The 27536-nt window shown below is 37.4% G+C and overlaps 1 protein-coding gene across 1 annotated transcript in view; it reads left to right on the top strand.

The window, feature by feature from the left end:
• The first annotated feature begins 2627 nt into the window (after nucleotides 1-2627).
• LOC113239522 (histone-lysine N-methyltransferase trithorax) overlaps nucleotides 2628-27536 on the top strand; it is a 28203-nt gene continuing 3294 nt past the window's right edge. Inside the window, exons 1-12 of the mRNA XM_026476560.1 lie at nucleotides 2628-3262; nucleotides 7174-8401; nucleotides 8505-8696; nucleotides 8872-9221; nucleotides 9310-9858; nucleotides 9973-10152; nucleotides 10231-10440; nucleotides 12640-12801; nucleotides 17078-26590; nucleotides 26666-26889; nucleotides 27048-27175; nucleotides 27265-27455. Of these exons, the coding sequence (XP_026332345.1) occupies nucleotides 3110-3262; nucleotides 7174-8401; nucleotides 8505-8696; nucleotides 8872-9221; nucleotides 9310-9858; nucleotides 9973-10152; nucleotides 10231-10440; nucleotides 12640-12801; nucleotides 17078-26590; nucleotides 26666-26889; nucleotides 27048-27175; nucleotides 27265-27455 (13080 nt within the window). The 5' untranslated portion in view covers nucleotides 2628-3109. The remainder of the gene's footprint in view (nucleotides 3263-7173; nucleotides 8402-8504; nucleotides 8697-8871; nucleotides 9222-9309; nucleotides 9859-9972; nucleotides 10153-10230; nucleotides 10441-12639; nucleotides 12802-17077; nucleotides 26591-26665; nucleotides 26890-27047; nucleotides 27176-27264; nucleotides 27456-27536) is intronic.

The following is a 27536-nucleotide window of genomic DNA, read 5'->3' as shown; positions in this document are numbered from 1 at the left end:
TGTGTGTGTGTGTGTGTGTGTGTGTGTGTGTGTGTGTGTGTGTGTGTACTTATGAATAAACACTTTGTTTTCATTCAATTAAACTCAGTTTTATTACTTTATTTATAGTAGTTTCGTTATCTATAAACTTATTATTACCTCTTAAAAGTAAGTTAACTAAAGCATCTGCGAATGTCGTAAATAAATGTATGGGAGCGATTAACATTAAAATTAGATATTTCTAGATTTGTTTTTAAAAAAAGTTTATTGTGTGTCGTTTTACTTATTAAGTGACGTCCTTTCGATATCGACGTTTAAAGGTTTCTGATATCTCTTACATTTACTCCACTAACTAAAACGTGGCTAAGTGACAAATATCCGTCAAATATCCGTTTTAAATAGCATAAGAGCACAAAATACTCTTTCAAAAACAATTAAAATTAGTTAATGTGTTCGATTTATCGGATCTTACCCTAACGATGCATAGCTGAAATATCATCAAACAAATTCAGTATTCTAAAATTGGGTTATGGTTTTTTATGATATCCCAAAAAATGATTTTGTCGTTTAACCGCGTTTTAGTTAGCGGACGGCAGAATAATCGCTGCGACACACTTAACGATTACACCTTGTTTAGACACTTTCGTAATAATTCTAAATATTTTGTGAGTCATTGTATTTCCGGCAAAGTAGCACAGGTTATATATTTATTAAACAAACTATCCATCTTAGTTTCAGTACAGACGATCAGTACATAAAAGCCAGACAATGTACAGTGTGTTTTTTTTAACTGGCACAGTATGGGGAACTCCGTAACTGTACGAGATGTAGGGAAACTGTTAGGTACCATTCTTTTTTTGTGGAAACAATTTTGGAATACTAAATTTTTTAATCAAGCATGAGTTGTCCATAAAAATGAATAAAATTAATTATAATTTTTTTAGTGTGGATCGACTTAGTTTCATCTAAGGATCATTTCATTCTATTGGAAGAAAAAAGTTGGACAGAAGAAGTTGGTAAAATTTAATAAAAAAGAAATTTCATTAAAAATGAATCACATTGACTATTCAAAGCATATAGATTCAGTTTCTTTTAAGGATGATTTAATTGTATTGGAAGAATAAAATCGGGACTGCTGCCTCGCAGAATAAAATTAACTTTTTTTAATGCTGACTGATGTGACTCCTTTTCCTATAAAGATAATTTCATTGTATCGGAAGGAAACAATCCGGACAGCAGAAATACTATTCATTGTGTACGAAAAAGCATTTTATTAAATTTGGTCAACTTGTGCTTAACTCACATGAAATTTAGTCGAAAAGCACTAAAAAAATTAATCAATTATTATTTTACTTATTTTTATGAACAACTCACAAAAAAAGACTCAGTGTTTCTCATAACAGGTTCCTTGTATTTCCTGTCGTATCGGATTTCCCCATACTGTCTCAGTTAAAAAAAAAACACTACCTGTAGGTAACGTAGTATAATGGAACACGTATATAAAATATCCCTTACATCACAGTACAGAACTACAACTATAAAAAATCACTATGTTTATATACCTATTATTTTCATGACAAAATATGGTAATCGCCTTAGAACATTTTTATTTATTGCGAATATGTACCGAAAACTTAATTGACAAAATTTTTCGTCTATACGTTAAGATAAGATTCTCATTCGTTAGATGTAATTAACTTTTCAAATATTAGAAAAAGAGTCAACTTGATCTGTCGTACACAGTAATTATTTTGAAATAAAAACACTTTAATTCTTTCCTTTCATCCTTTACTTCAAAGGATGCAAAAGTCTTGTTAGAATGTTGGACGTGTTCATGATTTAAGTGAATGAATTTTAGAGTTTCGAAAAAAAGGAATTCACACATAAATTCAGTATTGTATGTATTATACCGACTGTACTGTACTTAAACAAAGTTCAAGATAGGACACAATTTTTACTGTAATTTGACACCTTACAGGTGCAACGTGTAAAGTTTTATAGCTAATTCTAACAATGATACTATACCGCGCCGGTACCTACATAGCGAAAGCGGTTGTCAATAAATATATAATAATTTCTTGGATCACCGTAAATTTAAAAAGCCAAACTCGCGCCTAGCTCGCCTCGTCAATACATCTGCCTGCCACCCGAACCCGACTCGTCCTTGTCCGCGCTCTCATCCAGCCCTCTACGAGATAGACAAAGATAGCTAGCGCTGCCGCCGTATTTCTCTTTCTAACTAATGGATGACTCCGACAATAACATTTTTCCGAGTTGAATGATTTGATTATGTACAACATTAATAATACAACTTATCTAACATTTATTCTCTAGCAGGACAATAAAATTCGTCTATATTCTTTAGACTGCCGAAATAAACTAACAAATTACATTTCCTTTACGTACGAAACCTATTTAAAAAAATAAGCATAGGATTCATATTGTAAAGAGTGACGGATGTGTGAGTGAGCAACGTCTATTCATTCCCTAGATATGTAGATAGAGAGCGAGGTAGGCAGCAAGCGACATGTTTGTTTTCATACCGGTCCGAATTAACGTCGCGATTGGTTCAAAATCCATAACTGGCCTCTGAGAGCCAGGTGTCGTTCACACCGCGCGGCCTCGCGCCTCGTCTCGTTAATCACCCGTGTTCGCTATTGTTAACTTCAGCCATCTTTGTTAAATTACGAGCGATTAATGTCGATACGTTGAATTTGTGTTACATCAAATGGAACAAAACACAATCTCAGTGCTAGCGACGCGCCGCCGCCGTATGTGCAATGGAATCAAGTGTACATTCTCTTTTGTTTTACTAACGTTGCTGACGCTTCGCTGAATGGAAGCGTTACGACCTAACAGCGTTAACGACCAGTCGATCATTAAAATGATGGATGATGCCGTCTTTTGCAAAAAGAGTGCAAAGTGATCGTTTTACTAAATACTATGAAGGGTTGTGGTAGTGTTTATGTCCAGCTGTGCATGTGATGAAAAGTGCGTCGCAATATTTGTCGTACAGTACATTGCAATGAGTGGAATGGCGTTGCGCAGCGCGCGGGCCGGAGCATGCGCGCCAGTTTCCTCGCAATCGCTGGGAACGCACTGAGTGTCCTTCGTTTACGTGCTCATCAAAATGGGAAGGTCGAGATTCCCGGGGAAACCACTAAAATTTCAGAACAGAAAGCGTGTTAGTGTTTTATCGGGCACTGTTTATCATGAGACTGCTTCGGAGGGCCAACCGCCCGTTGGCGGCGGGGCTAACAACGATTTTGCTGGGGATAAAGAGGTACCTAAATCTATCTTTGCTTTAATGTTGTATGTGTTGTAGTGACATAAAATTAGTACTTATTGTACTTGCGGAAATGTTCTGTTTACGTAATGGTCACAAGCCTAACAAGGCACCAATCGTACCGAATCAGTAGGTACGCCGTAAGCCTTTTCATACTTTGACATTTAAGAGTTCCATCTTGTTCCATATGTATGATAGGTACTGTCAAAATATAATAGAAATTTTAATAGTCGCTAGTAAAGTTCAGGGTTATGATTAAACTGTTATTTTAACTGTTTGCATATGAAACATTAATTATAACCTATAAGCAACAATAGCTGTGTCTTCTAATTACATTAATATATCTAAGCTTTAGCAATTGTAGTATTGTGAGGTAATTGACCTATATTTTGTTCCCACTTTCTGTAACCAATTGACATAATTTTAAAGAAGCTTGTTTTGCTAATCCATCATGTACGTTTGACCCCTAGAGACATTTTTGCTGACATCTAATGTACCGACACAAATAAATGTATTGCAAAATTTGTTTACCTTACTCATGCAAAATACGGTGTCTACCTAAGATTTAAGAACAAATTACTTTTATATTAGAAGACAACAAGAAATTCATTAACTCGTTTACTTGTGGGAACTCAAGTGGTACAAAAGTTGATATTAACCAAATAAGTATAATAATAGTTACAATAAGCTTGACTAAAAAATTAGGCACACAAACATATTAAGGTTTACAAGGCTTAAGTCTGTTTACTAACATTACGGGTACTAATTTCACTAACTAAAATAATAAAAGATGAATATGTAAATATGATGATGATGTTTGTGTGCTTTGTTTTTTTTTGTTATTCCTGTTCTTTTTTTAATTTATTAGGTTAATTTGTTATGTTTAATCCTCGTTGTGCTAGTGAAATAGGAATATCAATTGCTTTTTACTTAAAATATTGGTGTAGCTTTTTCACATGTATCCCTACATGTGAAAAACAACATTATTACAAGTAAATAATTAACCATTGTATATGATGTTTATGGCATTTTACTGCCAGAAAATCAGCATGTGATGTTTCTGGCAGTAAAATGCCAGAAATGCCAGAAAAGTCACATGCTGATTTTCTTGACTATAATGGTATAAGGTGGACATTTATTTGATAGCTCTATATTTTAAGAACTATATTTCACAAGGCCTTTCCTATTTGGTATGATCGTCAAAAAGTTCAAACAAATCAAAATAAAATCATTACAAAAGCTAAGCATTCGCATTTGAAAAATATTGGTTTTTTCAATTAAGCTTTTAGATGTTTTGGAGGATAGACATCTGATCACTATTATGAGAGCTATGACAAGATATTGGGCAATTTCTTTCCCTCAATTTTTTTGTTTTTAGATGTTTTGGAGCATAGACAACCAGGTCATTATTTTGAGAGGTATGATAAAATACTAGGCAATTTCCATTCCTCAATTTTTACTTAGACATATGATTTCAGTGGTAGATATTGAACATTGTCTCAAATAGTAGACCCGTGAACCCTAGTGGTACCTTAGGTTCTTGCAAAAACTTTATATGACGCTGGTAATAAATTTATCAATGATTGAGGTTTTTATATGGCGCTAAGAAACTTAACTTGCAGCACTAGAACTCAAATGGAGAAATGAGTAACTGACTGATCTGATGATTATACAGTTCAATTCATAATTTACAAAATAATTGAGCTTTGTGGACTGTCAGTAAGTATGTTACTATGAGGGCACTACATTATAAAACAGTCTCACAAAGCTGGAAGAGATAAGTTTTCTGAGAGATTTCTTTTCAATTTTTTGGTGCTGTAATGCACCCAATGTACACATGCTGTACTGCACTTGTTTGAAATGATCAAATGAAGCATTAAATGTAATGCACACTGTCAGATGTTTTATGTAGGTATCTTGACTTGACATTAGGTTGTATGGAAGATATTTTTTTTGGGATATTCTTTTACATTGTGATAGTCCTATATAGAAATGGCATAAATATATAATAAATACTAAATCAACGTTTTTAATACCGTCAGTGAAGCTACAGTACACTATTCATGAAATGAAATATATATAGAGTGCAAATTTGACACGGGTCTGCAACAGCAGCTGCTACCTTAATGATCATATATACAGGAAAATTATACTAGAAAACTATCCATGAATTTTTAACAAATTTCATTTCGTTTTACAAATTTTTAAAAATTGTTGCAGGCGTCAAGATAAAAGGCCATATTCACAATTTTTTTTATGACATTTGATCCTATTTCTGGTAAGAATCAATGGGCCTTATGGGATGAACTAAGTTAAAAGTATTAGTAATGTCAAAAAGTGCAAATAACTTTACCATAAGAAATTTAAATGTGCTCAGCGGTTATTGTGTTGTTGAAAATACATTTTTCTCAAGACAGAAAATGGCATTTCATCCTAATCAATGATATTATACTTATAAATATGATCAACATATCTATTGATTTTGAAAGTTTTCTAAAATTATGTTATAAATGTCTGAATTCAGTTTCCATCCTCTAAGGAATTCAGGCTTGTGCCCGTGTCAGTTTTATAAGAATAATATAAAAAATATGGCGATCATAGCCAGTATCAGTTTACCAGTTTACCTTTTACTATTCTATTTGACATGACTGCACCAGTTTTTGTTTTGTTGGTTCTTGGTACTAAGTTTTTTGCCATTTCTGACATTTTAGTCTCTTACCTCAATTGGTCCCTGTGCAACCTTAGAGGATGGAAAAAAAAACTTGGAACCAATCATGGTAAGAGACTAGAAATATCTATAGAATTTTAATCCTTATTGATGTGATTTCATGTAATGCACATAAATATATAATTAATAACCAGTTAGTTGCAAAGCCTAAGAAGATGTAAATGATAAAAAGAAGATGTACACTATATCATGTAGACCAAGTTACCTTTCAGTTATATTACATCCTCAAAGCCTTTTAAAAGTATATAGAAGGGTTTTAAAAGTATATGTTAATGTCCAAAGTTTATATTATTTACCTTTAAGTTTGGTGACTGAAAGTAATGAGTCTAGTAGTAACCTACTTTACAAACTATATAATTTGAATAAAAACAAAAAATGTTTATTAGAAAATAAATAAACATTTTCGTAAATATTTCTTATGAGATGATTTATATTTATTAGATCATGAATTTACTACTATTTGTACCAAGCATTAAACACTGGGAGCCTTTATGCATGACATAATGGCTTTTATATGTATTTAATGTGTGGTTTTCATAAACACTGAGCAAAATTATTAATCAATGCAGTCTTGTCTTGAGGTAGTGTTCGAGGACTTAGTGTTTGTGAGGTTGTAATAGGGTGAAAACAGCAAAATAGGCATCACGTCTATGACAGGCGTCATCACGTGGAAGAGAAGCTTATTTTTTATGAATGTAACCAAATACTTAAGCTTACAGTCCACAATATAATGTTTACATGTAATTATCAAATTATCTTGGTAAATATTTAAATTTTTAACACATAAACACTTGCTAACACAGACTATTATTTGTGTAAAATATTTTATGATTTGAACACATTGCTATGAAAGTTGAATTTGAACTTCACCGTATGTATACATTTCATTGCAATAGGCTGTCCTATACTATATAAAAAAAAATAATAAAAAATAAAAGGGACTTTATTCTTCAACACAGGAAACAATACATAAACACTTAAAATAATAACTTAAAAGGTCTGTAATGAAGAAAAGGTTACAGCCTCAGCAAGATGCTGGTTTTCAGGCTTTACCTGGTGATAAAATATTTTGACGTAGAAATTTAAATAAATTAGTTGCTGCAGACACCGCAGTATGCAATTTATAATTAAATATATATTTCAGATATTTATATGTATATGTCTCCCTACTTTGTTGCAGGAAGAAGAAAAGAAAGAAAACAATAATGATAAGATCCCAACCAGTGAAATTAAACTAGATGAAAGTACACAGAGTAGTGAAGAGGACTTTGTTGAAAAAGATAACAGTGATTCATGTAAGTCGCCGGTGCGTACTCGGTTGCAGAATAAAATGGATCCACCAAAACCTGATAAACCCAAACCCGTTAAGAAGACTGTCACCTTTGGCACAGTTGAAAGCTGTGAGGACATCTTTTTGCCTCTGAAAAAGCTTCCACTAAAACACCATGCCCCTCTTGTGCCCATTATCAAGAAGAAATCGGCACTCAAACAAACAGAATACTCTACATTCAACAGTATCCTCAAACCTGCTAAGCTCACTGATTTGAGTTCAAGGTCGACATCAGAATATCAAGAAGGCTACTTAAAGAAAAATTTGAATCCGTTATCTAAATCTGGAAATAAATTTGCTAACTTTGGTGATGGTCGCCCAGTTTCACCTCCACCTAGAACTGTATCACCCATAGAAAAAGACAATGGGAATTCCAAATTTCTAATGAGGAGTTCTCACTCATCTCGTGTCATCAAACCAAATAAAAGATTTGTGGAAGGAGAGGATCAAACAGCAGTTGCTACAGCAGTCAACTCCTGTAAAGTTCTCAAGAAGCCTAAACTGAAGAGGTTAGTGTTCAACAATATTCCTGATGGGGATGAAGCTGCAGAGAAATGTGAAAAGGGACTTGACAATGAAAAGGCTAAAGACAAGCAACTGTTGGCTTCTACAAGTTCAAGTTTGTTCAAAGATAAGACAGTAACTTCTTTCTCTGGCCTTAATTCAGGTTCAAGAAAGGCTTCAAACGATGTTTTTTCATATGAGAAAGAAGATCAATCACAGGACGAGAATTCTAATCTGGAGGAATCTGAGAATTTGAAAGCTGTAGAATCTTCTAAAGAGGATAAGGGAGGTCATGCCATGAGAAAGTTGATGGACATCTCAGATGCTAGCAGCAGCTCGTCCAGTACGACTAGTGATTCGGAATCTGAAGAGAGTTGGGACAGCGACAGTCCTTTAGCTAGTGGCGACGAAGAAAATAAATCTGCTACGTCCAGTCCAGAAAGAGAAAAGACATCTGCTTCTCAACTGCTGAGTGGTAAAGTGATCATCAGAGAAGCTAGGTTGCAATTGAGCTCTCCAGTTCAGACATCACCAGGACTGGATGGTCCATTTTCTGCTCCTCCTGCTTCTTCTTGTAAGTTATTCTTTATCTATTTGTTCCTGTTTCTTTAGTGGACATTTATATAAATTAAACTTTAGAAATATGCAATTATTTTTAATTTAATTAACTTTTACAGCACCAACTCCTCCAACAACAGTAACATGTGGTGTTTGTGGCGCAGTGCGATTCTACAGATTTGTAAAGCAAGCAAGAAAGTTCGGAATATACTCATGTGAATCTTGTCGCAAATTCATCTCAAAGTTGCTGAAAAAGGAGAAATTACCGCAAAGAACAGAGCCAATCGTGATGCAGTGCTTAAAAGGCGAAGGTAACTGTCTTTTAATTAACTTAATTTTATTTTTATTAAACTCGGCCAGATATGAGCATATGAAATCATTCTTTTGAAAATGAGTTTTTCTTTTCAATTATTTAAATTTCATATTTGTTTGTGTTTCTCCTCTATACCCAAAGCCCCACTAAATTACAAGCTTTTGTTTTTTTAGGTATTTGTCATGTTCCACCAGTAGTTCGGTCCCAACAGTGGAAGCTGCTCCGTTGCGCGAACAATTCTCGATGTCCAGCCTGTTGGTTAAAGTTGTGCCTTAAAGCTTTCCAAGTTCCATCAGATATAAGAACTACCCTAACTGCTATGTTGCCCCCTTACATGAGAGCAGGTTCTGCACATACGGGACCTATTACTCCAGTAAATCCTGTAAGAGCTGCATCTAATAACATTTCTGGTGGACAATCTGTGTTTGCTGCTATTACAGCAAATGAAAACGAGAATACAGTGTTTGGACCAGGGAAGTCAACAAAGAAGACACATGACGAGGCTGAGAAACCTGAAAAAGAGGTAAATAAAGAAATTACCACATAGACTTGAATTTCATATAGCTTTTTAAGAAATGGCACATAACCAAATTTTTGTGTTTATGTTACAGGATAAAGTGCAAAAAGACAGACCTGAACCACTTGAAACAAATGAAGAGTTCAGTACAAGCAGAAAACGCCGCTTGACGAGGGTTAAAGTGAGGAAGAAAGATAAAAGTGAATCAAAGCAAGCCGAAGATCCTAAAAGACAGAAAGTTGAACTTAAAGGTCCGCGTGTCAAACATGTTTGCCGAAGCGCATCTATTGTTTTGGGACAACCTATTGCGACATTCCCTGTGCAGGAAGAAAAAGACAAATCAGACAAGATTCCTTTTGATGACGACTCCAACTCAATGTCGTCTATGGACAAAGATACTGCATTTTCTGATTTGTCTAGTGGGGATTCGGAAGTCGATGCAGAAAACAAAGTGCCTCCACCACTGATCGAGCCAATCGTCGCAAAGGAAACTGATGCAGAAACGCAACCTGAAAGTAAAAAGAAAAAGACGGAACCCTTGGCGCTGGCCAAGTCAACTAAATCAGAATCCAGTGAAGATGAAACTATTATGGATTTGCTTCCAAAAAAGGCTACAATGAAACCTTTAACAAATATTACCAATGTAAGTAAGCTGTTTTTTCTTCAGTTATGGCCCAAATTACACTTCTGAGAAGTGGGATCAGCTTGTTAACTACATCGTCAAAACACCTTACAAATTCTTTCTTTTTTTGTTCAGGTACGTGGCCGCTCGCAAAAATACGGACAGAACCGTTCACAATCAGAATTGATTTGTGTAGATTTTTGGGAAAGCTATGATCCAGATGAAGTTTGCAATTCTGGTTTTGGCCTAATCGGGACAACATCCTTTACTATCGCAAGATTATGCTTCTTGTGCGGAAGCGCTGGCCAAGAAAAGGTGAGAAACAAGACGATAGTTTGATTTTTTATCCTTTTCAAGGACCTGACACTAATGTTTGATGTAATTGTCTTGTAGATGCTAGTATGTTCGAGTTGCTGTGAGTGGTACCACAGTTGGTGTGCGGAAGACGCGCCGGGTGGCAGCGGCTGGATGTGCGCGCGTTGCGTGGCTTGCGCGGCTTGTTCCCGCGGCGCAGCACGTTTACGCTGCCGCAGCTGCGCGCGACACTACCACGCCGCGTGCCTACCCGCTGCGCCACCTGATCATCGCAGTGATTGGCCGCAGGTACTTTAATTTGAAAGCTCAGAATTACGCGTAGATTAATTGTGTTCTACTTAAGACGTCGCATATGTCGTTGGACAGACAGCAAAGTATTAGAAAATCAAAACTGATCGCACAAATCGCAATTTCCAAATGTGAACATTTTCTAGATATTTGTAAAGATACCTTTGGCTTGGTGATTCCTTTTACATTACTAGGCAGTTTTTCCAATTTTCCGTTGCCTAATATAACCTAAAATATAAAAATAAATAAAAATATCATCGTCGTCATCTACCAACAAAAAAAATGTACTCCTCCATGATCATCCTTGCAGTGTCGATGTAGCATGCAAGACCGTACATTGTGTTTATGCAGCATTTTGCGTATTCATGCGACATTTAGTTAAATTTATAATAATTCTCAGTCAGTCACCACGCAGTGTACTCACTACACACCTATCTAATGTATCATTTTTGGTTGTAAATCAGAACTAAGAAATATTCACAGTTATCATACTATCATTAATAAGTATTTGGAACACCGTACAGTCGAAACTACTATTAATTAATGCTAATGATGTTGTGAAATCGCAATAATTTTCAACAATTTTTTATTTCTCTGCTTTAGGGTATATTGATCTTAAATCGTATATTTTGTGATTAAAGAGAAAGCAAATAGCGATTTTAAAGCGCACTAGCAGCTGCCTGCGTGTTCATTTGCAACCATTAAGGGACGTGTTCTGTTTTCCTTGTATGTATCAGTAACTACTGGTTGACTTTTGGTGATCGTTTCCCTATTGTAATTTATAACTGAATTTTTGAGCCTGTTTATTATTTTTGGGCCTGTTTATTTAGTCTTTATTCATTTGTGTTATATTCGAGGAAATGTAGCTGTGTTTGAGGCAAGGTCATCTATTTGGCCGATTGCAAGATTGCAAATAATTTTATATGTTGTATTGAGTAGTTTGACAAAAGAAAGTTATAACGTTCGAGACAATATGATATAAACTTTTATGCTCGACATGAAAACAAACGAAAATATAATAATTATAACGAAATTCGTAAAGTAAATTAAACGGTTACCGGTACATGAGATCAATGGGTTACCGCGATTAGCCAAAAATTTAAAAAAAAACAATTAATAAATTATATTTATATAACTCTTATACAATTTTAAGTTGCATTATGTTTATGTAGCATTATAGGGAGCCTAGCGAAATATTGACGCGTGTCCATATAACATATTTCCGATGATTACGATGTGCTTTTGCGAATTCTATGACTGCCTTTTATAATAAGATCACATAATTGCATTTGCGTTTAAAGGTAAATTTGAAGTAAATTACCTGTTTGTTTGTTTATATTTATTTTATCAACGAAGAATAAAGAAGAAGCGTTGGAGACTTCCCATGCTTTTAAAGAGTTTTGTAAATTTTCTCCAACGTGCACGTTTACTTAAAACGTATTGCTTCGCGTTAAAAGCAAATAAACTGTAATTTCAAGTGATGTAAATACTGCAATTCGTGCAAGTCCCTAGTGAGAATTGAAATTTGAATCCTGTTCTTAAGAGACAAGCTTTCTCCCATCTAGGCTATCATTGCTTAATTTATTGTTTGTGTACGTATATTAATAATGTATTATCATTTTATCTCACATTGTTTCGGCGTTTTGTGTTCTTTTACATTTAAGCGATACGATTATTTTTCTCATTATTTGCTTATTGCTTCAAATTAATGCGCATAAATAAAAAAGTCGTGTATTATATGGTTTTTTTTTTTACCTGTAGAAATAAACACTTATAACTTATTTATGCTCCCTTCGTTACTCAGCTCCCGTGGCAAGGCGTAATTACTTCTTTTTATTTAATTGTCTTCGGCACCTACACAGATAGTCGAGGTGGATATCTGTATTTCACAATGATATTATACTTCTATTTCAGGAAGTCAATAGACAATCTCGAAAATGTTCACTATGTCCTTTTTTATTTCAAGAAGTTTTAGGGCCTAAACTACACAGATATTTTAAATTTGCTGTACAGTGTAATAGATGTTCTAAAAATATTCAAACTGCGATTGGATATAAAATTTTAAGAAATCTTTTTTTACTTTTATTTTAATGGATCTACTGAATACTTATAAGGTGTCTTTAATAAAACGTAAGTTATTTATGTGAAGTTAGTTGATTGCAGTGACTTAATCTGAGGTTCGATAATTTCTACTTGCAGATTTGTCGCGCATGCCTGAAATGTAAGAGTTGCGACAGTAGTCGCGTCAGCAAATTCGTGGGAAGCCTACCATTTTGCGGCTCCTGTTTCAAACTCCGACAAAAAGGCAACTATTGCCCTTTGTGCCAGGCTTGTTACAGAGACAACGATTTCGATAGCAAGGTAAAGTATTTATAGAGGCCAATAGCACGCTATAGTATCACATCATTTTATCATTTGATTAGTACTGACGCCTAATTGTTTAAATAGATAGATAAGTAATAAAAGTTTATTGGTCCTTACCAATTTTATACTTATACAAGCTAGCTGAGACTGTGTATCTCTTACGTTGTTGTAAGTTGTTAAATGTCTAAATTTACTGAATGTTCGTTAAACTCTGATTTAATTGCCTATTCACACACAAACACAGGCGCACAGGTAGGATGCAACGTAAACGGAACTAAAATGTGCGGTTTTAAACAACCTGTCAAGGACAAAAAAGGATAATATAACGAACAACAATGTAAGACGAACATCAACCTGTACAAATGTGTGTTTCTTAAATATGGAATTCAAGATGTCTCTATCCCGGCAGAGTTAAAATCAAAGAGTCGCTTTGGTTTCTCAGGTGCGCGATTGACTTATTAATATAAGGGGCTAGATTGCAAAGTATTTGAAGTGGTAGTGCCGGAAGATGGGCGCAGCACGGCGTTGGCCTTTGTTGTCCTTCCTCGTGTCTCCGACCGCTTCTTACAACGCTTTTGAAGTTTATTCGTGGCTACACAAACGATTGCAACGCAAGCTGTTCCCACTAGAACGTAGAGGACCACAATCTGATGTACATGGTGTGTCGATAGATCGTTGGAAGGTGTTCGTTTGTTCTTTGTCGAATCAACTGTTCGTTTGTTCTTTGTCGAATCAACTGTTCGTCAAGACGTTCGTGGATCCCGCTGTTATTTAGTGTAGTGGACAGATAGGTCTTGCTCGTATTGATGTTTAAGCCAACTTGTTGGTTCATATGCAGATTGATGTTTGGTATATCGGATACCCAAAGTGCGTATATAAGTAGGTTTCAGAGTCCTGTGTTTGAAAGGCTCATCCATCCGATAAGTTGAGTATTCCGACTACAGTTAGATTCGTTATAATTTGAATATTTTACTTTTCTCCTATGATACTCGTACGGCAGTTGTTGCAACGTACGTAAAGCCAGCGGTGACTTTGGTGTAATTTGATCCAATCGTCGTTACATCGATCTAGTTTTGCATCATAGTGTATGTTAGATTGTTGTGCTAGTATTTTTGCCTTACACGGTGCGTTTATGCTCTGCAAATTATACACAGGGTAATTAATGTTACTTATATAGCAGCTGTCCACTTTCAATTGCATATATTGATGAAGCTCTTCTCCCTCGACAGAAATGTAAGTTTTCTGTCGTCGATTGATAGCGATATATTGTGTTGAGGAAGAGTGCGCTACTGTGACGTCACCGTCAGGTTGGTACACTGGTAGCGGAATTATAATAATAATAACGCACACACTCAACATAGCCCCACACTAGGGAAACCCTGTGTCGCGGGTGCCATGGACACACACATAGACAACCACAAATTACACCCAAACTCACGAGAGAAATAAATGTAGGTCATACAAATATTTCACCCGGCCCGGGAATCGAACCTGGGACCTCTGCGTGGCAGCCCGGCATGGTAACCATTCGGCCACGGAGGCAGTTAATTACTCTATAAAGTTTATATTCTTCATCCCTCGTGAGTGGTATGTGTAGGCTGTTTATTTCCTCATTGAAGTACTTACGCCGCGTTTGTTTTAAAATACGTCCAGCCGCGTCACTTGTTTCTTTGTTTACTCGCTTGCACCTCGTAACGTATTCTCGCGATGAAACGTAACATCCAAGTGAGGCACCGGGTGGCACGTGTTATCGAACTATGATATTCGAACAGCTGTTTGATGACGTCTCACTGCTTTCGTCATCGCTACTCTGTTGCTTAGTTACAGCACTCGAACATCAATCCTTCATCTGTCGAAAATATTGCAGACTTGTAGACTTTTTCTTCAGTTCCGAGCCAATGAGGTCCTTCCCACCACAAAGAAAAGTTTACTAGTTGCGAGAGGAAAAGTCCACGCGTTGCGCAGTTGGCTGGATTTTCTTTAGTGTTTACGTAACGCCACTCAGATGCTGCATGATTTCAGTGATTTTCATCACTCTGTTGCTATATATTGTTTTCCATTTCTTATTACTTCCCTGTAGCCAAGCTAACACCACTATTGGGTCTGTCCAGCAATGGACATCGAGTAGGTTATGGGAAAAAACAGGTATAACTTTCTCCATAAGCTTGGAGAGTAAAAGAGCTCCGCAAAACTCTAATCTGGGAATGTAATCCTTTTCTTCAGTGGAGCCACCTTTGTTTTGGATGTAAGCAAAGTAGTGGCGTATTCACCGCGGACATTCACTGACTTTTTATTATATATATGACGCATACATGCGCCTTTTCACTCGCGTCACTGAAGCCGTGTAACTCGATACGCTCGTTTGTGCCGTTTATCCTTCTAGGTATTGTTATGTTTTTTATTTCATTTAATTCGGATCAAATCTTTTCCCAATTTGTTGCTACACTATGATGTTTATCCTACGCTAAGTTGTTGCTCCATAGTAATTGGAATAAAATCTTCGTCCCCATGATGATAGGTGCTAGCCAGCCGTGGCAAACATCTTTTGCTGTTTTCCATCCAATGCCCAAAGTTTTCATTAAGGAATCCTGCTTAAATTTGACGATAGATCTTTTTAATTTTCTTTTACATTTTGAAGAATAGAAGATTCGTTTGTTTGCTTATTTTCGCAATATGAATCTTCCTTTTTTCAATAGGTCATGGAGTTGTTTTTATAGCTCGCGCGCTTTTTCCACAGCGTCATTCATGTAAAATTGGTGACGCCTATAACGCCTGTAACGCCTGTTCCGTTATGGGATACGTGTGGCCTTCGTTGTTTGCTAGCTATTGTAGTGTACGCATCGCTAAGAAAGGTGCCGCTTTTGTTCCGTATGTAACAGTGCAAAACTCCATTTCTTGCAAAGCGTCGCGTGGAGATGGGCGCCTGATATTTTTTTGTAGGGACCGTTGGTCCTTATGAAGTAAAATTGGACGGAACATCTTCTCTATATCAGCTGTGAGAGCGAAACGCTTTCTTCGCCACTTCATCATAAGGTTGAGATGTCCTTCTGTACATTTGGTCCTTTCTTCATTACATCGTTAAGGCTGTATTTGGTATCAGTTTTCATCAACGCGTTAAATATTGCGCGTAGCTTAATCGTGCTTTACTCTTCACGAATAACTCCATGATGCGGTAAAAAACCTTGTAAACATTGATAAGCTGTAGTAGGCGCAGCGGATGTTATATGTCCAAGGTCATGATATTCAGCGATAAATTTTTTTTCGTATATTGTTTAGCGAAATGCTCTTGCCGTGCCATTTTTTGCTAATAACTGTAAAAATTGAGAGACTGCTTGCGGTTTTGATTTCCCAATTTTTCTTGAACATCCTTTATCATGGGCATTTTTACTACGTATTGGCAAGCGGGTAGCCTCGTAGTGGTTTCAACAAAATACTTCTCACAGTAATCGTCGCTATCGGTTGACATGCTGTCTTCGTATATTCTTCTGTTCCCCCAAATTTTGCTCAAATCGTCTACTTCGTTTAAAGTGACAAAACAGTTCAAGGTTTTGCTAAAATTCCCGCTCAAAACCCATCCCAATTTGGTGTGCTGAGCCACAGGATTGCTGTTATCGTACTTTAGTACTCCATCTTGAATAATAACAGAATAAATGTCTGCCCCCAATACCATGTCGATGGGACCTGGAGACTTAAAATAGGGGTCTGCCAGCTTCAGCGTTCGTAAATGTTTTTCTCAATGTAATTGGTGAGACGCGCTTGTGGGAGGCCAACTACACCGGTTCGTTACCACAGAGACCAACACAATACTAACAATCCGACTCGAAGGACCAAAACGATGTATGGGCCAATACTACGCTATAGTATTGACGCCTAATAGATAAGTTGTAAAAGTGTATTGGTAAGGATACAAGCTAGATGAGGCTGTGTATCTCTTACGTTGTTGTTGATACGTCTAAATTGACTGAATGTTCGTTAAATACTAATTTAATTGACTGCTTATGCGCACAAGTAAACAAACGGCCGTGGAAAGTAGGACGCAAAGTAAGCGGAACTAAAATGTGCGGTTATAAACCGTACAGAAGTTTATAGAGAATATTTTCAGAATCTAGAATGTATGATATTAAATACAAAAAAATACACATGTAAGAGCTAACATGATTGCTTCTTCTGTAGACTGCACTATTCACGATACATAACTATCTCACACTATATGCAGAACTCATTAATAGATCAGTAATTCATTTAAATTTATATTGCTATTGTTTTCTTTCAGATGATGGAGTGCGGGTGGTGCGGTAGGTGGGTGCACGCAAGCTGCGAAGGTCTAACAGGAGAGGGATATCAACTTTTGTCTGCTTTGCCTCCGTCTATAGAGTATATTTGCTGCAAATGTATGCCGCAAGACCCGCCGTGGAGAAATATGCTTATGGAACACCTCAAATCAAGGCTCTTACATCTACTCAAACTGCTGGCCAAGAACAAAAAGGCTTGTGCGTTGTTAAAGCTCACACCTCACAAAAATACTCCAGTGCCTAATAAACCGTACAGGCTCATGTCGCCACAGGCTATTCGAAAGCTTCACTTTGACGGTGAAGACGAATCAATGAAGAACGCAACCGAGACAAAGGTTTATAGAAATACTTCGCGGGGTCGGAGGAACAATAATTTAGCTCCAAATAAGACTGAGCAGACCATGACACCGCATATATGGCATTGCTCCTCCCTATTGAACATAGGAAAAGAGGACATCCCGCACACTTCCCACAGAGTGGTTAATCTTCAAGAACCTTTGATGCAAAATAAGGAGATATGCTTCTCTACTGGTCTGTATGGCACAAGGACAGAGTTTGACACACCTTGTATTGAAGTTCATGAGAACAACCCACCTCAAACTAAGACCGAAAAGGCGACTACGATGTTGCCTACGACTATTCATGACGATAAATATGAGGCTATCTCTGACGATGATGAACCCATGAGGATCTTTCCAGAAGCCCGTAGTGAACAAGATTTGAGTCCTGCGCTTGTAAGGCTGACTGAGCATAATAGCGATATTAGAATTAATTCTCCTTCTCTGTTAGACATCAAAAAGAGGGTAAATAGCGACGAATACGTCTCACTGAAAGATTTCAATCATGATATGAGAGATGTTATTGAAAGAACTTCAAGTGAAGATCTCAAAATAATATACAAAGAACTATTCACGGAAACATTTCCATGGTTTGATTGTGGTAACAACTGCCTGCAGCCTAATTTAGAAGTGGATGGAGAACAAGACGACATGGAGTCTCTAAAGGATCAAGATATTTTAGACAGTAAAGCAATAATTGAGTCTGTAGAGAAGCCAGTGGATCAGATTGTACCAAAACTAGAATCAGATGCACAGAGCGACGAGGACTTACTAGAATTTTATCCAGTTCTAGATTCAAGAATATGTGTACTTTGCAAAACCATCGGCGACGGGCAATCTGAGATGGAAGGCCGACTATTGTACTGCGGTCAGAATGACTGGATACACGCCAACTGCGCTCTTTGGTCTGCTGAAGTGTTTGAAGAAATAGATGGTTCTTTGCAGAATGTTCACTCAGCTATATCAAGAGGTAAAATGATAAAATGTGCATCCTGCGAGATGAAAGGTGCCAGTGTCGGTTGCTGTGCCAAAAATTGCAGCGAGACGTATCATTATGCATGTGCAAGAAGAGAAGGCTGTGCGTTCATGGATGACAAAAGAGTATTTTGTCCTGCGCATGGCAAAGATGTCCCAAGAAAAACCTTGCAAAAAGATACTGATTTTGAGTTGACAAGGCCAGTTTACGTTGAGCTCGACAAGAAAAAGAAGAGGTACAGCGAAATATCGAAAGTACAGTTTGTATTGGGATCACTGACTATCCACAGCCTTGGAAAGATAGTGCCAACTGTTTCAGACTTTGAAGATTTCTTGATGCCGGTTGATTTTTCGTGCACTCGTCTTTTCTGGTCCTGCAAAAAGCCTTCTAAAATTGTGCGATATACAATAAAAACAAAACTATTGTTAGCTGAACCTTTGCCTGGATTTGATTTCGGTGTAAATATAACTGTTGATCACTCCAAGGATATGCAAATTGTAGATAGGGTTATGGCTGAAATTGGAGCTTGGCATGAAAGTTTAGAAACTGGATCAAGCAAGAGCGTACTTATGCTTAAAAGTGACAAGTCACCAGTTAAATTGGGAAATATGATTACTTTAGAAGATCTTGCCGTTAAACAGGTAGTTGAATATTTATTGGACAATGTATGCAAGCAAGAGCAACAAGATGAAGAAGAGCCTCAAAACACTGCAGATTTATTACCGCCGGAGCTGAAAGATGCCATATTTGAAGACTTGAATCATGACCTTCTTGACGGTATATCCATGCAAGATATCTTTCCAAACCCTTACGATGATTTAGTGGCAATGGATTTGAAAAGTGAATTCTACAGTGCGATCTCACAATCCGATGACAAAAGTAACGATAGATCAGATTTTATTGATGAATTACTTAATGCACGATTGGAGTCAGGCAACAAAGAATTGAAAAAAAGTAAATCAGAAATGTTGTTACAAAACCATAATTTAAAGTCACTGACTACTGGACGCGGTCAACAAAGATCCAGTAGTCTAACATGGAGTAACAAATTTGACACTGTTTTGTCTTCCACAATAAAACGATGTAAAATAGGCAGAACTTCAACAGTCACTGGTAAACTTAGTCCTGTACAAAGACTTACTTTGCTCGAGAATCCATTAGATGCTATAAAAGTCGAGTCTGATAAGAAATTGAAAACAGAAATCAGTGATAGCGACACAATATGTGAAGACAGCCCACATTCTTCAGGCTTAAATTACCGCACAACTTCACCAAAAGAAAAAGATGACATTAGCAATGACAAATCTGATAAAACAGAGGGCTATTACACTGACGTCATTGACTTTTATACTAAGATACAATGCAGTCCTATATCACAATTAGACGGCGCAGCTGATTGGTCTGGTTCCGAGAGTACTTGCAGCTCGCGACCGAATAGCCCTCGACAGAGTGACAATGATTATGACTTTACACCCATACAACAATTAGACGGAGCTGAAGAAAACCAACCAGGCGATAACGCTGCAAGAAATCAACCGAATCAGTTCCTCTACAGAGCCAGTGGTAATGAGAGCACATACACTGTTACCATAGCTGGTAATTCAATAAGTGGTCAACCAGAGCTTGTTATGAGACCATTAGATGATGGTTCCGTATCATCACCTCAAATCGAGCACCTTGTGCGATGTGATCGTTGCCAATGCACGTATAGAAATAAAGAGTCATACGATAGACACGTGCCTTCGTGCGACATGATGTCCACGAGCGAAAGTGAGAGTGAAAATCCTAAGTCGCCCGAAAACAGAACATTAACAACTCTGCAAAACGCTTTTCAAGGAGCTTTTGCTCAACCAATGATAATTCACACTGGCGTTGTCAGCGGCAATGAAAATACCGTTAAAGCAGAAGGTATTTCTGCTAGGCGAACGTCCATTAATACACGGCAGATTACTATCAATGGAACTATAGTCGAAACACCATCTCCAGGTCCGTCTTCCAATGAAGTAACAATGACTATAACGGAACAGATGAAATCAGGAACTGTAATATTTGATCAAAGTAAAACTACAAATGTTCAGGTTTCAACAAATCAACAAGTTTTGTCTTCACCTCAAATCGTTGTAACCCCGCAGATGTTACTGCCTCCAAAAACAAGTTCAGCTAGTGGACAAAAACTTTTAATTCCGCAGATTATTACACAGCCTGGAATTTTACCACACAATATTTGTGTAGCAAAATCTGGAAACGGACATGCAAATATCCAACAAATTCCTGGTGGTGCAGATATGACACAGTTCTTATCAGGACCTGGAATTCAAGTTATTTCGTCGAATTCAAATCAAGTTTTAACAATTCCTTCCAATGGTCCCAGTAACATCACACCTATGATTCAGGGGAAAAATCAAGTTACAAGTTTTCCGAATTTAGTCAGTGCATCATCCATTGCGATGCCGGTCAATTCTATACAAGGAATGCCTAACACCTCAATAATTCAAAACATCCAGCCAATGATAAGACCCCAAATGCAAGGCAATCCTACGATTGTTGTACCGGCAGTGACAACGCAAAGAATTTCTTCACCAAACTCGCAAAACAAGCAGCAGTTGATACTACCAGGGAATTCTCAGAAATCTCCCAAGAAGCAGCCAGCCTCTGTACAACCCAAGCAAATATTCCAAGGGTCAAATCGAGGGCGGGGTCGTCCTATACCTAAACCAACGACAATTAAACGGCAGACTAAGGTGGAAAAGTCGTACACTGCTATCAATCAGTCACAACTTGGATCAGGAAACACTGTGATACAACTTCAAACTAATAATCAAACTGGTCAACCATCCATTATCGTTCAACCAGTAGCAAATCAAAATATAATGTCTTATGTTGAAGCATTATCCCAGCAACAGAATCAGAATATGCAGTACATCGCTACGATTACGCCTCAAGGTGACTTCAAAACTGGCCAATTCATATCACAAAGTGGTCTAGTACCTCAGACATTCCAAATACAACAAACTGAATCTGGCGGATTAGTAGCTGTTCCCAGCGGCGGCATTCCCGTTTTGTTACCTCAGGGAAATGTTGGCATCTTACCACAAGGACATACAATTTTACCTCAAGGTGCTATACAAACGCAAGGAATTATATCACAAGGACCTAATGGTCCGACTATTTTACCACAAGCAATTCATACTCAGAATGGCACGACCATCATACCTCAAGGAACAATTCAGGGGCTTACACCTAGTAATATAACCTCTCAAACAGCGACGCTCTTGCCAAATAACACTTTGCAAACGGCAGCAGCTACTGGCAATGGCCAAACGACCATTATACCGAATGCACTTTCTTCACAAGGGAATACTTTGATTTCTTCTGGACCAGGAACAATATTACCTCAAGGAACAATTTTACCACAGTTCTGTAATGACCAAGTGATTTTAGGGTCGACGCCAACTTTAGAAATGGTAACAGATCCTTCTGGCTGTATGTACCTGACGACTACACAGCCTGTGTATTACGGATTAGAAACCATAGTACAGAATACGGTAATGTCTTCCCAACAATTCGTATCTACAGCAATGCAAGGGGTGCTTGCACAAAACAGCAGTTTTTCAGCCACAACCACTCAAGTTTTCCAAGCCAGTAAGATAGAACCGATTGTAGAAGTTCCTACTGGATACGTAGTCGTTAATAATGTTGGTGACGGTGTTACAGTGCAATCTTCCACACCGAATGTAGTCACTGCGCAGTCAGTGCAGTCAACACCGCAAACAATCAAGACGGTTAAGCCAAATGTTCCTAATTTGACAGTACAACCTCTACCAGAGAAAGGTTCCAGCAATAATTCAAACAGGCAAACTCCAAAGGTAGTTCACGTTAGTACAACTCCTGTATCAGCTGGATCTCAATCGGTTCCTGGGACGATTATAACTGGCAGGCAGAACATAACACCAATTACGTCGCAAATTCATAGTATGTCGCTGTCGAATTCAGCTCAGAACTTAACCAGAATTAACAATTCAAAGATAAATAACAATTCTATGGCACCGAACGTGACTCTAGTATCTTCCACAGGTCAACCAGTTATGGCCCTTTCACAATCTGTGCCAAATGCACCGTCTTCCTTTACAATGCATTCAATGCCACTATCGCAACCACTTCTCTCAAATTCAACAGCGCCCTCAACAAATAAGAACACTATAAAAATTGAAAATTCTCATGTTATAGAAATTAGCGGTAATTTACAAGATAATTCAAATTCTTCAACTGTACCAACTATCAGCGTAACTCAGAGTATCAAATCACCGACTCCTTGGAGACAAATGAATCCTCCTCTGAGCACCGGCAATATAGAAAAGATTGATGTACAAAATTTAATAGCAAAAACAAGTACGTCTGGAAACACACCATCTATGAGTATTCAAACCAACGTAACGACTGGAAGGTCACTTAACGAACATGAAAAAATTAATCAAAATTGTTTGGTGTCCATGTCAAACAATACCAACAGTCAAATTTCGGGAATAAACCTGCATTCTCAGTTTGAAAACAATCACAATGTAAGTCTACATTCTACGTCACAGCCGACGTCCAACAATGTGATTCAAATTACCGCAGGGAATATCTACCCACCGAACTCTGCTATAAATACCAATTTTGATTCTGATACATCATTGAAACTGAATAAAATTAATACTCTTTCTAAATCTGAAAGTGGCCATTTGACATTTTCACAAGACATGATTGCTTCCCATTCGCAACACAGCCAAAATGAAAAATGTTTCCAGAATGTCTCTGTAGCGGATAGTAATAATAAACATGGTGCTGATAATGTCGGAGGACAAATTAATTTACACAAACTGAACAGCTGTCAAATCGCCGGAAGCATTGCGAACACGCCTTCTATCAGCATAATACCTCATAATGTGATGAGAACACAAATGCAAAATAACCAGATTACCATCCCAGTATCAAATAACCAAAGTCAAATGAACTCTACAAACTGTCATGGCACTTCGCAATTATTGAATGTTGGTAATAATTCCCTTCATAATGTAAACATATCATGTCAGGAGGTCGCTAATAACAGCAGAGTTATTACGGTTTCCAGTGATAACAGTGTACAGCAAAGTCAACACGAAATCAGCAATAATACGTTATCATCGTCAAATATGTCTCTCAGTACTATGCCGATGATATCGCACGAAAACAGTCAACTTTCATCTCCGAATCAAATTCATATAATGAATGGACAAATTCAACATAATCGCCAAGTAGAAAACATGAATCAGATGCAACAAGCAAATCAGGGAAGTGCTAACAGATCGTTCCACGAGAATGTGCAGCAGCAAAGCCATAATCAGACAAATATGCTTTCAAACCGAAACAATTCGGAAAGTACTAATATGATGAATCAGTCCATAGGTATGCACACTTTAGGAGGCAGTCATAATATTAATCGCGCCGATTTGAACGATCTCAACCACATGCATGTGCAGCAACCTATTTCCAATATGGGAAATGTGCAGAACAATCGCATGATTATGGACAACATGCAATCGCAAGCAGTAAACAATATAAATCATCAAATGCATAGTAACAGACCCATTGATAGCGTCCATAGTACACAAATGCACAACATGCAACAAATGAATCACCATATGAATAATACCAGCAATCGTATAGATAATAATATGCATATGAATCAGCAAATGTCGATGTCACAAAATAGGCAGATGGACTCTGTGTCCCTTCATCATCAACATCAAATGACCAATATAATGCAGATGCAAAACAATAGACCGCATATCGACAGTAACCTGATGAATATACACCAGCATGTACCGAATCAAATGCATAATAGGCAACATATGGAGAACAGTTTGCACATGCATCATATGTCGGGCAACGCCTCACATATGAATTTAAGTAATCAAATTGAAAACTCGAGCTCTATGTCCAACATCCACGGTAATCGACATGATAACAACACCATGTCCATGCAAAATACAATCAATCAAATGCAAAACAACAGGAACTCCATTGACTCACACGCGTCTCTAATGCAGCATCAGATGAATAACATGAGCAATATGAACATGCATAATCTGAACAATACGATGCAAATTACAAACGCAAATCATCCGTCTATAAATAGTCCATTGATGCATAATATTCCAGACATAAAAAATGAAATACAAAATTCATGTACTGGCAGCTGTTCCAGCAACAATGTACAATTCCCTAATAATCAGCAAACATTCGACATTTGTTCCTCTTTAAATACAAGTAACAATATAAATATTACTTCAGGAAATATGATGCACGGCATGAATGTGAACAATGCGAATAATATGATGCTCAGCACAGTGAATAATACGGGCATGTATGGCTCCAACAACCAAAATAATTTAACAGGCCATGAAATGCTAATGAGCTGCAACAATTCCTCAGATCATAGCGTTACCAGCTTGATATCGGGAAATTCCAACCATATGATGATGGGCACTTCTCAACCTCAAATTAGTAACAATAATCAAAATCAGATGTTGACAGGGCAAGCTCCTAACACTACACAAATAAATATCAATAGCTGCAGTTTGACTACAACCAATACCTCACAGAATCCGATCGCTGGAATAGACAATCAGATCGGGAGGAATAATATACAGGTGAATGAATCAGCTAAATTCACTCAAGACAACTTGAGAGTGAAAAACATCATGGGATCTTCAAACACAAGTATGCCCATGTCAAATATTTCTGGTAACGATTGCGCCAAAGTTAATATAGTAAGCAATGACAAACAGAATCATACTATATCTGTAAGCAATCAAATCGGTTATATGCAAATGAATTCACAAAGCAATCGGACGATCAACCTCCCAGAGAGAACCAGAATAAATAACGCTAACTTAGAAAACAACATCAATCAACACGTGTCTCAACAACATAATATAAGAGTTGTTACCAATAATACCAGTAATGCCGTTGCAGATCCTATGACATTCCAGCAGAAAAGTGAAAACAGCAGCACAATGATCAATGTGCCATTCCAAGCAATACCGAACAGCGCTCCCATGAATATCAATGTCAATTCTAGCAACAACACCGTTAACATCACTGTCCAAAACAATCTAGTTGATCCCAAGATTGCTTCAAAGGCGGCTGGTGACATAAATTTTCCAATTCAGTCAAATACGAGTTTATTGCCTAATCAAAACAACAGTGGTAACATGATATGCATACCTGTACAAAATAATACAATCAATTTACCTACACAAAATAGCACCAGCATAACGTTACCTAAAGCTCCACCTACCCAGCAATCTGGTATACCGACAAATGTTGTTAATCCTATGACCATGAGACCAATGAACAGAGTATTACCACTACACAGAGATGGACAAAAGTCTGTAAAGAACTCTAGTGCCAACAAAAGCACTGCAGTGTCAAGACAGAGAACAACAGCCGGTCATGACATGCCAGATCTCAACATTAAAGATGAAACCATCGATAGTGATCTCGAAAAAGCCATCGAGGAATCAAAGCGTATGATTGAACTTGAGAGAACTAAGAGGGAAAAGGAAGAAAGAGACGCTGTTGAAGCAATACAACTATCCGCCGATCTCACTCCAGTCAATGCGAGTGTAACACCAATCGAGACAGAAGTAATTGTGACCGAAGCTATTGAAATCACTCCTAAGATGCCGTCATTGCCCAGTTTAGATGCTGAAATGATAGAAGTGGAACCGCCTAAGATTTTAGCTGAGAAGGAACCAAATACATTACCACAGTTGTCTAAAACAAACGCCGCATCCAAAGTCATGAAACGACATTTGTTTGACAAGAAGACTGAAAATGAGTCTACAACAACAAAGAAACAAAGCAAGACGTCAAAAGGCCAAGAGAACAAACAAGTGCACTCCAAACAAGCACCCGATCCACCAAAAGACGACGGACCTAAATTGATCTACGAAGTAACATCTGAAGATGGATTTAACTACACTTCGTCTTCACTTACTGATCTATGGGCGAAGGTTGTAGATGCAGTGCAGAATACGAGGAGACAATCAGGACTGCCACTGATGCAGTACAACTTGCCGTCTAGTATATCTGGAGCTCATTTATTAGGATTGAATAACAACGCCCTCAGATACCTTGTAGAACAACTACCTGGGGTAAGTTGATGTTTATAGTTACAAATGTTAGGTATAAAACATCTTATAATTTTCACTTTTTGTATATTTATACAGGCAAGTCGATGCATCAAGTACAAGACACATCAAGGCCGTCAACTTAGCAGCTGGGATAACGATTTAGACCTGAGCGAAGGTTTCAAGGAAAGCGCTTGGGGTAGTGCTAGAACTGGCCCAATTACAAGAAAACAGAACCACGATATGTTTAGTTGGATGGCGTCACCGTTTAGAGAGGAGCCTCCTCCTTTTGGAAGTCAGGATGGAGAAAGTTCTATATCCAGGTAATATTAGTAATAAAAGTCGTTATCGGAGTAACGAATAACCCCATATCAAAACTGTACCAGCTTATTCATTCACATTTGCAAATTTTGACAATATTAATATTATCGGTAGTAAAAAACTGACAGCACAAAAAACATATTTTGATCCTATGTTGCAGGCGATTGGCCACATTACCCCCAGCTATGAGATTCAGGCAACTGAAAGAGACTTCAAAGGCGTCAGTGGGTGTCTATAGGTCGCACATTCACGGTCGTGGTTTGTTCTGCAAAAGAGATATTGAAGAAGGTATGACTTTGTTTTACGTTAACCGAAACCTAGTATAACTACTGTTACAAATAACTTGATGAAATAACACGATGTCTTTTTGTTTGCAGGTGACATGGTTATTGAATATGCAGGCGAGGTTATACGCGCAGTGTTAGCAGATCAGAGAGAAAAGAAATATGAGGCGATGAGTGGACGTCGAGGCGTCGGCGGCTGCTACATGTTCAGAATCGACGATAATTTGGTGGTTGACGCCACCCTGAAGGGAAACGCAGCTAGATTTATCAACCATTCTTGCGACGTATGTTTGATCTCATATAAATATTTTTGGTGCTTATATGGTTTACCTTAATTGATTTAATTTTTGTAATATTTCCGCATT

This window comes from Hyposmocoma kahamanoa, unplaced genomic scaffold (genome assembly GCF_003589595.1).
Source record: "Hyposmocoma kahamanoa isolate Upper Pololo Valley unplaced genomic scaffold, ASM358959v1 99879, whole genome shotgun sequence".
In the NCBI taxonomy this organism is placed as follows: Eukaryota; Metazoa; Arthropoda; class Insecta; order Lepidoptera; family Cosmopterigidae; genus Hyposmocoma; species Hyposmocoma kahamanoa.
This window is presented reverse-complemented; position numbering and strand designations above follow the sequence as displayed.